We start from the raw sequence: 12,859 nt of genomic DNA on the forward strand, positions 1-12,859 counted from the left end.
GTGGGCGCCAAGTGTTCTCCTCCCCCCCCCCCCCCAATGCGATGAGGCCAGTATCAGCAGCTTAGGAAACTTAGACTGCTGAAATGGAGATCAGTGTTTTCATCACCATAAGGGGGAGGTCTTCAGTTAGCAGAGCTTGGGATCCCCACTAGCTAGCATTAAATATGTGCTGCTGCTGGGTAGGCCTGAGCCCTAAGTGGATGGGCCCCAGCCCACCCAGGCCCTCCTGTGGCTACGCCACTGGTACCTTAGTATTTCTTGGTATTTCAAAGAACAATGACCCTAAGTAAGCTTATGTATTTTCTCCTTGCAGGTGGGAAAGTGGGAGAACAAGAGCCTGAACTTGAAATATCCTGTGTGGCCAAGGTTTAGTTCCTTCCTAGACAGCGACCCAGATGATAACCATCTGAGTATTGTCACACTGGAAGAGGCACCATTCGTCATTGTTGAGAATGTGGACGATATGACTGGGACCTGTGTAAAGAATACTGTACCATGTCGTAAGCACCAAAGACTCAAGTTAGTCCATGTTATTTTGACGTTCCATATCTGTTATGCAGCTTCTCTTTTTTTCTCTTATGGACATCCCTTTTTTCTTAAGAGTGGAACCTAACCAACAATAGCAGGCTAATTCTATCTAATATAGTAGGTAGCATGGATTTCTGTTATACCTACCACCCTTAGAAACAAAAGAAATGATCTTATAAAGAGAATAGTTAATATTGTGAACGAACTGTTTCTATAGGATGGAGCATAGTAGACGTCTGAAAATATATTCTTGGAAGAAGAATTATTTCAGGGCCGGAACTGACCCAAACTACACCTGTGGTAGTTGTAGTTACAAGAAAATTGCAACTTTTTTCTCTCGGTTGTTTGTACTGTCCTTTGTCTCCCTTTCATCTTTCCTTCTGTTGCTCCATTTTCTCTAGCCATTCTCTTTCATGTTTATTTTTCCTTTCTTTTTTTACCTTCCCTTTACTCTTCTGATTTTCATTTTTTATTTCCTGTAGAAGATTGCATTACTTTTTTGTATAGTCAGAAGTGGTGTCCACTGTTTGCTTCAGAGAAGCTTAACATAAGCTGCATAAAAACTGATCAGTAATTATGCTTGTCATAAATGCACAGTGAATTAATTAAGAGGTGTGAAAACAAGTCTTGAATTCAGAATGGGGTCAGAGAGACCATGCATTATTGGGAAGATCAATATAACTAAGGCATTCCATTTAACTGTTAGACTTGCATGTATTTCTATAACTTTTAAATGCAATTATACCTATGTGAAGACAATAATATCGAACATATTTAAAGTCATGAACATTGATCTTCCTATTCTTTTTCCTGTTGCGACCATGTCTGATCTCACTGATTCTTTTACACTGAATTATCACCCAAGTTAATAGGATACTCTTAGGGCCTGATACTCAGAAGCAAATGCGGGAGCTAGAGGCCATTAGCTCCAGACTAGCTCATGCATTTGCTAGCACCGAATGCTCAGAACCGATGAGTGCATGATACAATGCTCTCGCCAGCTCTGAGTGCAATGAGGATGCAAATGCATTCTAAAGAGGTCATCCCGTATTCCTCCTCAGTGCTCAGAGGGCAGTGCACCAAACAAGGGCGCTCCTCCTGTGGCAAACCCTACGCCAGCTCAGAGCTGGTGTTAGGGTTGTGCCAAGCCATGGGGAGGAATGGGGAGACTGGTGTTGCTGGTGGCCCTGCAGTGATCGGTGGAGGAAACCCAGGCTGTGAGAAGCAAGAAGGAGTACTATTACTACTACTACTTTCTATAACACTACTAGACGTTTGCAGCGCTTTATACTGGACATGAAGAGACATTTCCTGCTTGACACAGCTTACAATCTAATTATGACAGACAAATAAGAGAAAAGGGAATTACTAAGGTGAGAAAGATAAAACATGGGTACTGAACAAGTGAGTAAGGGTTAGGAGTTGAAAGCAGCATCCAAAAGGTGGGCTTTTAGCCTAGATTTGAAGATGGCTAGAGATGGAGCTTGACATTCCGGCTCAGGAAGTCTATTCCAGGGATATGGTACAGCAAGATGGAGTTAACGGTGGAGAAGAAGGGTGCAGATAAGAGAGATTTACCCAGTGAACAGAGTTCCCGGGGAGGAGTATAGGGAGAGATAAGAGTGGAGATGAGGAGCTGCAGAGTGAATGCACATGTAAGTCAATAAGAGGAGTTTGAACTGTATGCGGAAATGGATAGGGAGCCAATGAAGTGACTTGAGGAGAGGGCTAATATATAAGCAGAGCGACACTGGCAGATTATAAGTTGTGCAGCAGAATTTTGAACAGATTGAAGGGGAGAGAGATGGTTTAGTGGGAGACCTGTGAGAAGCAAGTTTCACGGAGAAAGCTACAAAGAAGATCATAACAAATCAATGCCTGGCTGCTGGGGTGACTCACAGAGAGAAGCTGCAGTGCAGAGTCTGGGCTTCAGTGTGAAAACCCGAGCCTTGCAACTTCAGACCTGGCACTTCTTCCTCCTCCTCCTTCCCTTCTCCTCTCTGGTGTTCTGGGCATGCGCTGAAGAGCTGTGCTCGATGCACAACTTTTGAGCTCATGCACCAGGCACCATCCTACCCCTTTACTTCCTAATGCTCAGAACTAATAATGCACATATCATTTGCATACTATTGGCATCAAGCATTAGGAAATAATTCTTTGGCTCTGTTTTGGTGGTATTTTCCGGTGCTGTTTCATTCGGCGCTGGAGTTTTGAGCATCTGGCCTCTAGTGACTGAGGCTAAAGCATTACTTAATGCAAGTTTGAGTTCAAAACACCAGGTGATGATTAGGAAAAGGTGTTAGTGTAAGTGGATCAAGTAGACTGGAGAGAATAAAACAGTGAGGAATACAGGCAAGTTCTTGAACATATGGGCATTAAGCAAGTGATGCAAATTATGTTACAGGCCATAGGCATAGAATAATTTTAAAAAATGTTGTAGCCAGCAGCTAAAAGCTTTAAACTCATAGCAGTATGTCTTAACAGGCTGTCCCTTAGGATTTCTATCCCTTGCACTGCATTTATTACTAAAAGATTACTCATCTTTACTATACTGTTTCTGAAAATAGATGACTATTCATAATATGGGAAGCTGATATTTAGAACTATTATGCAAGTTTACTTTTGTTACTTATCCATTATTCAATAGGTAAAATATGTAATTGATTAGCAGTAAATTATTTCATAGATATTTTTGGGCATTAGCTTTTGTTCTTGTTATGTCAATAATAATCTGTATAAAACCTATTTGAAAGAATCGCACTGTAGTAGGTGGGCTTAGTGCTCACAATTCAGGGTTTCTATATTCTTAAAAATACATTAATTGAAATTATATGTGGAGGACTAAATTGGTTGAATTCAGTCCCCCACATAAAACAAATAGCATCAGAGATTCAGGTTTTGCCCCTTTAAAAAGATATCTTGCTACCTAGAATGAGAAGTTGCTATATATAGATGCATTTGGAGGCAAGTACAGCACAACCAACCATTTTACAAAAGCACATTAAAAAAAGATGTATCACCCGAGGCTCTGTATGTATAAATGCTGGCACTTCCACTTTTAGGTGGTGGTTTTTGAAATCTGCACATGTTAAGTACTGGCATTTACATATGTAAGTAGGTTCTACAAAGCATGACCCCCCGCCCCCCCTAAATGTTGTAGAACAAGACTACCACTAGGGGTGCCATTTTGACAGGCAGCTCTGGGAGGACAGGAGCAACTAGGGTCCCTCCTGTCCACGGACCACGAGACCACTAAAATGTACAGGTATAGGCATAGGGGTGGGGTGGGGGGAATTATAGAGATTGGGGGCTTCATCAGGGCGGTTGGAACTTTGATCGGGGATGGGTGATTGATCAGGGGGGTTGGGACTTTGATCGGGGTGAGGGCTTGATTGGGGGAATGCTTGCATCAGGGGTGAGAGCTTGATCGAGGGGACCTGGAATCTGTACCTTGGCCTCTTTCTTTAGGCTCCAACTGGGAACATCAGGCCGTGGCTTTCAGTCCCGATGCGTCTCTGGCATGGTAAAATAACTCCAGCCTTTGGCTCGATTATTTTCCTATCATTTTCTGCCCATAATACAACTTGTGGTGTATCACTGTAAGTTGCATTATGCTTTTTACCTAGTAATGAGCTACTTTAAATGCGTTTGCGTGTTTTGCATCTCATTACTATTTAACCCATGGTGTCTTAGATATCACTGCGATAAATTAAGTCAAATTGCATTAGGGCCCTTTAAGTTGTGTTAAGGGGCCAATAACACATCTTAAAGCCTTAACACGGGTTGATAACTTCCGCTCTAAGTCATGTTATTTGCTCCTTAATGCTTGTCTTGCCTTAAGATGGTGATATTTAAGTCTCCACAGGTTATATATTAATGCTGTGTATTTCCCTGTCCCTTGTCCCTTTGGAGGAAAGTGAAACACTTCAGCCCCTTGGGCCGAAAAATAAAAGAGAGACAATTAGACTTAGTTATAGGCGCAAACAGTAAAAATCTTTATTGGTATATCACTCAGCCAAAATACAAAATAATTGTTCTCTTTGGAGCAAGTTGTCATACAGCAAAGCAAGACGCAAATTCCGAATAACAAAGACTGCTCAGCTAACACTTTCCCAGCCATCACATATATACTGTTGTAAGTTTTGTTTCTCCTAAATCATGTGATTTCCCCTAAACTAACATCATACAGTATCAGTCTCTCCTGATGTGTGTGCACGTGAACACTCGGTGGCCATTGGCTAATTAGTTATCAGTACTGCGTGCAAACTAAAACAATCCCCTTGTGTCCTCTCTCCAAGACTGAAACATTCTGGACATCTTAGGCTCACTGTATCCTCAGTCTCTCTCACCACCTCCCAAGGTTATATCCACCCTATATGAAAGGCATACTCAGCTCCAGCCAAATGTGCAACCTTGAAGTGTCATTCCTCAGCTCATGAGAAAGCACTGTATGTTACAAAGATGCTAACTTATTAGGCTACCTTGTGAGAACCAAACAGAGCAATGTAAAGGCCTAACAGAGCAATGTAAAGGCCTAACAGAGCAATGTAAAGGCCTTTTGTAACAGGCCTAGCATAGGAAGGATATACAATGCAAATGTATGTAAAGCAGCTCATTATTATGTAAACTCAATAATGTGACTTGCGGTGGGCATGAGTGCACACTGCAGTATTATTGCCCCTAAAATTATGGTAAAATGTAAATGGACATGCAAGTATGTTTTTGTGTGGATCTGCCATTTTTGTCCCTGTTCAGCACCTTGCATCCGTTATAATGCTTTTTTGTGCTGAAAATTCGGCACGGAAGTAGAGCCAAACATTTGGCACCATATATAGAATTCCCCCCTATATATATACATTAGCATCACCTGATGAATTGACATACCTTTTGTTTTGTTAGGACACAGCCAGGCACATGCACGTGTCGTCTTGATTTTCTCTTCTTTGCAAGCTGATTTAAAAAAGCGAAAAGTTCTCTGCACTAGAAAAACCAATGACTTTTGAACCAAGCTGATTGATATTTCTTTTGTGTGTATAGCAACTCAACAACAGAAGGAAGTTACGTTAAGAAATGCTGTAAAGGGTTCTGCATTGATATCTTGAAGAAATTGTCAAAGACTGTGAAGTTCACCTACGACCTATACTTGGTTACCAACGGGAAGCATGGGAAAAAAATCAAGAACGTATGGAATGGAATGATTGGTGAAGTAAGTTCTGTTAGGTAAAACAGCTCTTATGTAGGAATGTGGCAAAGTTATTTATTGATTCTGTTCCTAAAAACAAAGACTAACTGCATTCCCGTCCTTCCTACTTCTTCGTGGACTAGGTGGTGTATAAACGAGCGGCTATGGCTGTTGGTTCACTTACGATTAATGAAGAGCGTTCAGAAGTGGTTGACTTTTCGGTTCCATTTGTCGAAACAGGGATTAGTGTGATGGTCTCAAGGAGTAATGGCACAGTTTCACCATCTGCTTTTCTAGGTATGAACCCTCACCTTTGTCACTAGTTTCATTTTTATGAATTATTTTACTTTCTTATTGCTTGTATTTATGGCTAGCTGAGAAACAAAGAGCCTCTTTTATCAAGCCGCGCTAATGGCTTCGGTGCGGTAATGCCAACAAAGCCCATTCACTTTGAATGGGCTCCGTTGGCATTGCTGTACTGGAACTGCTAGCGTGGCTTGAAAAGAGGCCCAAAACGCTGACCTGTTTCCTTGTAATTATTTAATGAAATGGAAGATCGTTGATCAATAATAGTGTATAGAAGTTTTAAAACATCATGCTCATTTATAATAATCCAAAATAACCCCTACATGTACGCTATAGTATTTCAGAACTGAAATAAGTAAATCTGAGCCATATAGGACTGACTGAGAGGTCCTTTTACTAAGGTGCACTGAAAAATGGCCTGCGGTAGTGTAGGTGTGGGTTTTGGGCGCGCGCAGGTCCATTTTTCAGCGCGCCTGTAAAAAAGGCTTTTTAAAAATTTTTGCTGAACATGGACATGCGGCAAAATCAAAATTGCTGCACGTCCATTTTGGGTCTGCGACCTTACCACCAGTCATTGATCTAGCGGTAAAGACTCGTGCAGTAATCGGGCGGTAATGATCTACGTATGTCAAAAGCCACTTGTTGCGCATCCAATATGCATGTCCGAAATATTTTTCGGACACGCATATAGGATGTGCGCCAAAAATGAAATTACCGCAAGAGCCATGCGGTAGCCAGGTGGTAACTCCATTTTAGAGTGCATTGGGCACGCGTAGATGCTTACGCGGCTTAGTAAAAGGGCACCTAAATTCAGTAAATGGTGCCTAAAAAATTGGTGCCCAAAAAAATAGTGCATAGCGCTATTCTATAAATGGCACTTAAATTTAGATGCTGTTTATGGAATAGCTTTGTTTATGGAATAGCACTTAGTGTCACGAACCGTGACTACTTTTAGGTGTGGCCATTTACACCAACACCCTGGTGTAAATCCCCGTGTCTAATTTAGGAGCAGATCCCCCAAATTCTATAACAACGCGCATAAATTTAAGGAACACCCCTGATCTACCCATGACGCTTCCATAGCCACGCCCCCTTTTTGGACCCACATATAAAATTTTATACGCTAATCCTGCGCCTAAATTTAGGCACATACATTTTAATTAAAGTCAATAATTGCTTGTGAAAATTCCATTTAATGGTGCTAATTGGTTCATTATTCAGTTAAATTGCACATGCACCCAAATTTGAGTGCACAATTTAAAGCACCTTTAATAGAATTCAGGAGATAATCTGGAGGCTGGAACAAAGTAGTGGTGGAGATGGTGAAGGAAGGAAAGTTAAAAGAAGGCAGATTACTTCTCATTACTTTTGCTATCTCTTACTGCCCGGTTAGCACGTGAGACCTTACCGCTAAGTCAATGGCTGGCGTTAAGGTGTCAGGCCGAAAATGGATGCGCGCTGGTTTTCATTTTGCTACACATCCATTTTCCGGCACAATAAAAAATCCCTTTTTTCCAGGCGCAGTGAGGAAATGAACCAGCGTGCATCCAAAACAGGTTCCTACACCAGCGCAGGCCACGTTTGGGCACGCATTAGTAAAAGGGCCCCAAGTTAGGGGCATAAATCCTATGGCTATTGGCATAATATTTATTTATTTATTCTTAACTTGGAGCTTCACAAACTGATCATTAAGGAGTCCTTTTTCTAAGGTGCACCAATGGATTTAATGCGCACTAACAATTTGCGCATGTTAAACGCCATGCAGCCCATAGGAACATAATGGGCTGCATAGCATTTAATGCACATTAATCATTAGCTTGTGCTAAATCTGTTACTGACCCTTAGTAAAAGGACCCCTAACTTAGATTCATCTGCAAGCACTGTTTGAAAGAGACTCTGTCTAAGAATAGATTACTGAAGCCCTTATTTACTAACTCTTAGAGGTTACGTATCAAGGTTTGGCAAATTTACCACAGGAGTCACCAACTAGTGGTAACTCAGAAGCACAAGTTACTGACTCCCGTGTTAAATGAATAATGCTGCTTGTGAGCTACCTCACAAACAGAGTTATTCTACTGTCCTGGGAGTATTGGGCTATAAGTCTTCCATCAGGTGTCTCCTATGCCATTTTGAACCTGGCATCAACAAGGGAATCATTCCTGCCCAGACCTCACTAGAGACCAGAGAACCTTGCAGGTAGGCCCAGGGGATGGGTGGGCGGGTGGTGAGGCCTTTCAGAGGGGGGTCATTGCACTTTGTGGGTATTTCTGGGTGGGGAAAGGACATCAGAGGGAGTGTCTGGGTGGGGGGAAATTCCAGGTATGGAGAGGGCTTCAGCTAGGTGAGCTTTGAAGTGGGGGAGAGTATTGCATTGGAAGGCCTTGAATGAGGGGGAGTATAGCATATGGGAAGCCCTTCATGAAGGGATCTGCAATGGGGGGGGGGGAGGTCAGGAGCACCTTATTTTCACTATGGAGCATTGGGTTGTGGCTTTGCAGCCTGATGCTCCCTGAACATTAAAATAGCCCCAGCTATTTTTCCTGCTATAATGCTGCTTGCAATGTTCACTGCAAGCAGAGATACAGAATTTACATACTAATGAGCTGCTTTACATACATTTGTATGTTCTGTAGTACCCTGTGGTGGCTTTAAAAAACCCTGCGTTAAGTACCAGAATTGTAAGGTTCAAAGAAGAGCGACCAAAATGATAAAAGGGATAGAACTTCTCTCATATGTGGAAAGGCTAAAGAGGTTAGGGCTCTTCAGCTTGGCAAAGAGACGGATGAGGGGAGATATGATTGAGGTCTACAAAATCCTGAGTGGTGTAGAACGAGTAGAACAAAGTAAATCGATTTTTCACTCATTCCAGAAGTACAAAGACTAGGGGACACTCGAGGAAGTTACATGGAAGTACTTTTAAAACAAATAGAAGGAAATATTTTTTCACTCAATGAATAGTTAAACTCTGGAACTCTTTGCCAGAGAATGTTGTAACAGCGGTTAGCATATCAGGGTTTAAAAAAAAGGAAAAGTCCATAGCCTGCTGTTGAGACAGACATGGGAAGCAACTGCTTGCCCTGGGATTTGTAGTATGGAGTGTTGTCACGATTTTGGTTTCTGACAGGTACTGGCAGGGGCGTAGCCAGACACCCAATTTTGGGTGGGCCTGGCCCAAGATGGGTGGGCAGAAGAACCCCACCCCATCCCATAGGTGATTTGGTCTCTCCTCTCGCCTGCATGCCATATGGTCTCTCAAATATCCCTCCTCTCCTGCATTCTTTTTAAATTTCAGATTTTCAGTTAGGAGCAACTAATACACACTACTCATGTAGGCCCCACATCCTTCCCACTGATGCAGCTTCCTGTTTCCGCATAGGCGGGAATACGTCAGAGGGAACTCTGTGGGGCCGGTGTAAGCAGTATGTATCAGTCGCTGCTTCCTGCAGGCGAAGATCTGCTATTTATAAGGTATGCAGGAGGGACAGTTGTTGGGAGTTTTCAGCTTGGGAATCTCTGCCGGCCACATCATAGGTGTGCTGCTACTGGTGGGCCTGAGCTCAAAGTGGGTGGGCCTGGGCCCACCCAAGCCCACCCTTGGCTACGCCACTGGGTACTGGTGCCCTGGCTTGGCCACTGTTTGGAAAACAGGATACTGGGCTAGTTGGACCATTGGTCTGACCCAGTATGGCTACTCATGTTCTTATATATTGGAACCCATTAGTGCTATAACATAGCTTAATAACTACCTCCCTTGGAATGCAATGGCTATATTAATTTCAGTTGAAGAGGTAGGAAATGTTGTAAATGAAGAACAGGAAAGTGCAGAGAGTGGGAGAGTGACCAAGGATGCCAGAAACTGGAGGCTGTTCGTTAATAAAGAATTTTATTAAAAGTTTTGAAGACTCGACACAACGTCGTGTTTCGGCCAACAGGCCTGCATCAGGAGTCTGCCATGCAGAATGCTGCAGAGCAATAATGATGGAGGTCCTTTGAAGAGCTCACAGCAGTCTCTTGTGCAGCGTATTGCTGAATATCATTAAGGATGATTCTTCAAAAGAAACGTAGATAGTCTTTAAGAAGACTGTTGGGGAAAAAAAAACGTCGGAAGCACTGCACACACTGCTGGTAATACATAGTGAGGCCGACGTTCTGATAGGGAAACAAAGAAACAAAATACCAGCGGCAATAATTATTTTTCATCCCTGGCATCATTATCAGCCAAGGCTATCAAATCTCTGCTCAGCAATCCTTCTGGGCACTTTTTCCAGTATTACATTGAGGGGAATTTTCGTTATGACATCTAAGTCTGACTGTGGACGTTTTCCACAAAACGTCTAAAATCTGAATAGGAAAGAAGATCATTTTTGAAAAAGAAAAAGTAATCTTTTTTTTTTTCAAAAATATTATTTTGAACAAGGTTTTGTGCTTTGAATGTTTTGTTTTTTTGGTCCATTTCTGAAAAAAAAAGTCCAAATGCAAAACGCACAAAATCAAGCCATTGGGATGTAGGAGGAGCCACCATCAATATTCAGGGCCATTTATCTGGTTAATTTTGGAGTAAGCTGATATCGGCTCATTTTTAAAAGTTGGAGCCTGCAAGCCAGTTAAACTGTGGCTGGATAACATAATGCTCAGCCAAATGTTAAGTAGTTATAGTTTGGAGGAATGAGAAGCATGCCAGGACAGGAAAAACCTTACCAAGATAAGGCTGATATTCAGCAATTATTTGGTTAAACATAACCAATTTGTTATTTTTATCTGGTCATATTCAGTGGTACCGACTTAAAGAGGAAGTTATCAAGGTGTGGTAAAAGGAAAACTTTTACCACAGCTTGATTTACCATGGGAGTCACTAACCCGTGGTTTCTCTGAACTGCAGGTTGTTGACTCCTGTGATAAAGGACTAACACTGCCTGTGAGCAACTTTAGTCCACCAAGCTCTGATGCCTTCAGGCTGTCTCTAAAAAGGACACCAACTATAGAAAAGTTCCCCACATGGCCCCCCATAAGGTCCCTCAATAGTACCCCAATATAAGCCGCCCAAAGTGTGCCCCCACCCCAAAGATTTGTCCCCAAGTCCAAAAGGTCCCCATCCCCCATGACTGCCCCTTACCTTCAAAAATCCATGATGGTCTAGGAGGCAATCAGATCCCCGGTCACTCTTGACCTGCTGGCGCTAGGATCCAAAATGGTGCCAGTGATCCCTAGTAGTAATCTCATGGTACTGCCATTAAGGGGACGGGGGTCATCTTTCCATATAAGGGCAAAAGAAGCCATCATTTTAGGGCTCATTGCATAATAATGAGCTGCATTACATGCTGTTGCATGCTTTGCATTTTATTACTGTATACCCACGATGACTTAAATATCACTGCGTTAGGACAAGACAACCTGCCTTAGTGCCTTTTAAGTCGCATTAAGGGGCAAATAATGAGGGTTATTGCCCTAATGCAGGTTTCCCCCTTTAACTGGTTATCTCTTTCAAATATCCAGATATGGCATCACTAGTTTCTGTTTCACACAGACTTCCATTATGTTCAGTTTGTGTGTTGCATTACATTGTGCACTTCTGTTGCTTTGCAACTTTACTGGGGATAAACTATATTTTGAAGAGCACTGGAAATCCGCCTCTCACAGGCAGCAAGAGGATGCTTTGACTACTTTACATAGTAACATAGTAGATGACGGCAGAAAAAGACCTGCACGGTCCATCCAGTCTGCCCAACAAGACAACTCATATGTGCTACTTTTTGTGTATACCCTACTTTGATTTGTACCTGTGCTCTTCAGGGTCTGCCCAGCACTATCCCCGCCTCCCAACCACCAGCCCTTTTTAAAAGTGATCATGCCATAGGCATAGTTAGGATTGGCCATGGGGGGGGGGGGGGGGGGGGCAATGCTTAGTACAGTAGGTATTTCTTTAGCCCTGGAGAGCTCACAATCTAACTCCCCCTGTTTACTAAGCCATGTGACAATGTGCTGTGTCAGCATTAGTACACAGCAGCCGTTAGCGTGTCTTAGTAAACAGGGGGGGGGGGGGGGTAAGTTTGTACCTGAGTTAATGGAGAGTTAAGGGGCCCTTTTACAGAGCAGCAGTAAGCCCAACGCTGGCTTACCGCTCGCTCTGTCAGGACTACCGCTGCCCCAACGCGGCTGCTGGTGGTATTCTTTTGTCCCCAAGCATGTGCCATTTCCGGGGGAAAAAGACCCCCCCCCCCCCCCCCCAGAAATGTCTTGGCACAGTGGTAACCTGGCGGTAATTGGGCATGGCCGCTCGTAGCCCGGTTACTCCCGGGTTAGCGCGGGAGCCCTTATCGCTACCTCAATGGGTGGCGGTAAGGGTTCCCTGTCACATGGCGCAGGGCCATGTGTGCCTGGGGTATTTTTACCCGCTGTGGAAAAAAAGGCCCTGGTGTGTGGCAAAAACGTCCCCCAATGCCAGCGCAGGGCCCTTTTTCCTCACAGCTTGGTCAAAGGGCCTCTGAGTGATTTACCCAAAATCACAAGTAGCTGGAGTGGGATTTGATCCAGGATCCCCTGATTTTCACTGGTCTTCCACTCAGCCATCTCTCTCCTCTCCAATCTGTCCAAAATTCTGCGGCACGACTTATTTTCCGCCAGAATCGTTATACCCACACTAGCCCACTCCTCAAGCCACTTCACTTGCTCCCTGTCCGCTTCCGCATTCAGTTTAAACTTCTCGTACTGACCTTTAAATGCATCCACTCTGCAGCCCCCCATTACCTCTCCACTCTCATCTCTCCCTACATTCCTCCCCGTGAACTCCGCTCACTGGACAAATCTCTTTTGTCGTCCCCCTTCTCCTCCACTGCTAACTCCAAG

At 43.4% G+C, this 12,859-nt stretch overlaps 1 protein-coding gene across 1 annotated transcript in view; it reads left to right on the plus strand.

The window, feature by feature from the left end:
• The window catches only part of GRIN2A (glutamate ionotropic receptor NMDA type subunit 2A), a 523,242-nt gene that overhangs the window by 450,179 nt on the left and 60,204 nt on the right, over positions 1 to 12,859 (plus strand). The window contains exons 5-7 of the mRNA XM_030213245.1: positions 314 to 519; positions 5,566 to 5,734; positions 5,854 to 6,007. Of these exons, the coding sequence (XP_030069105.1) occupies positions 314 to 519; positions 5,566 to 5,734; positions 5,854 to 6,007 (529 nt within the window). The remainder of the gene's footprint in view (positions 1 to 313; positions 520 to 5,565; positions 5,735 to 5,853; positions 6,008 to 12,859) is intronic.

The sequence above is a fragment of the Microcaecilia unicolor genome, chromosome 8 (genome assembly GCF_901765095.1).
Source record: "Microcaecilia unicolor chromosome 8, aMicUni1.1, whole genome shotgun sequence".
Lineage (NCBI taxonomy): Eukaryota > Metazoa > Chordata > Amphibia > Gymnophiona > Siphonopidae > Microcaecilia > Microcaecilia unicolor.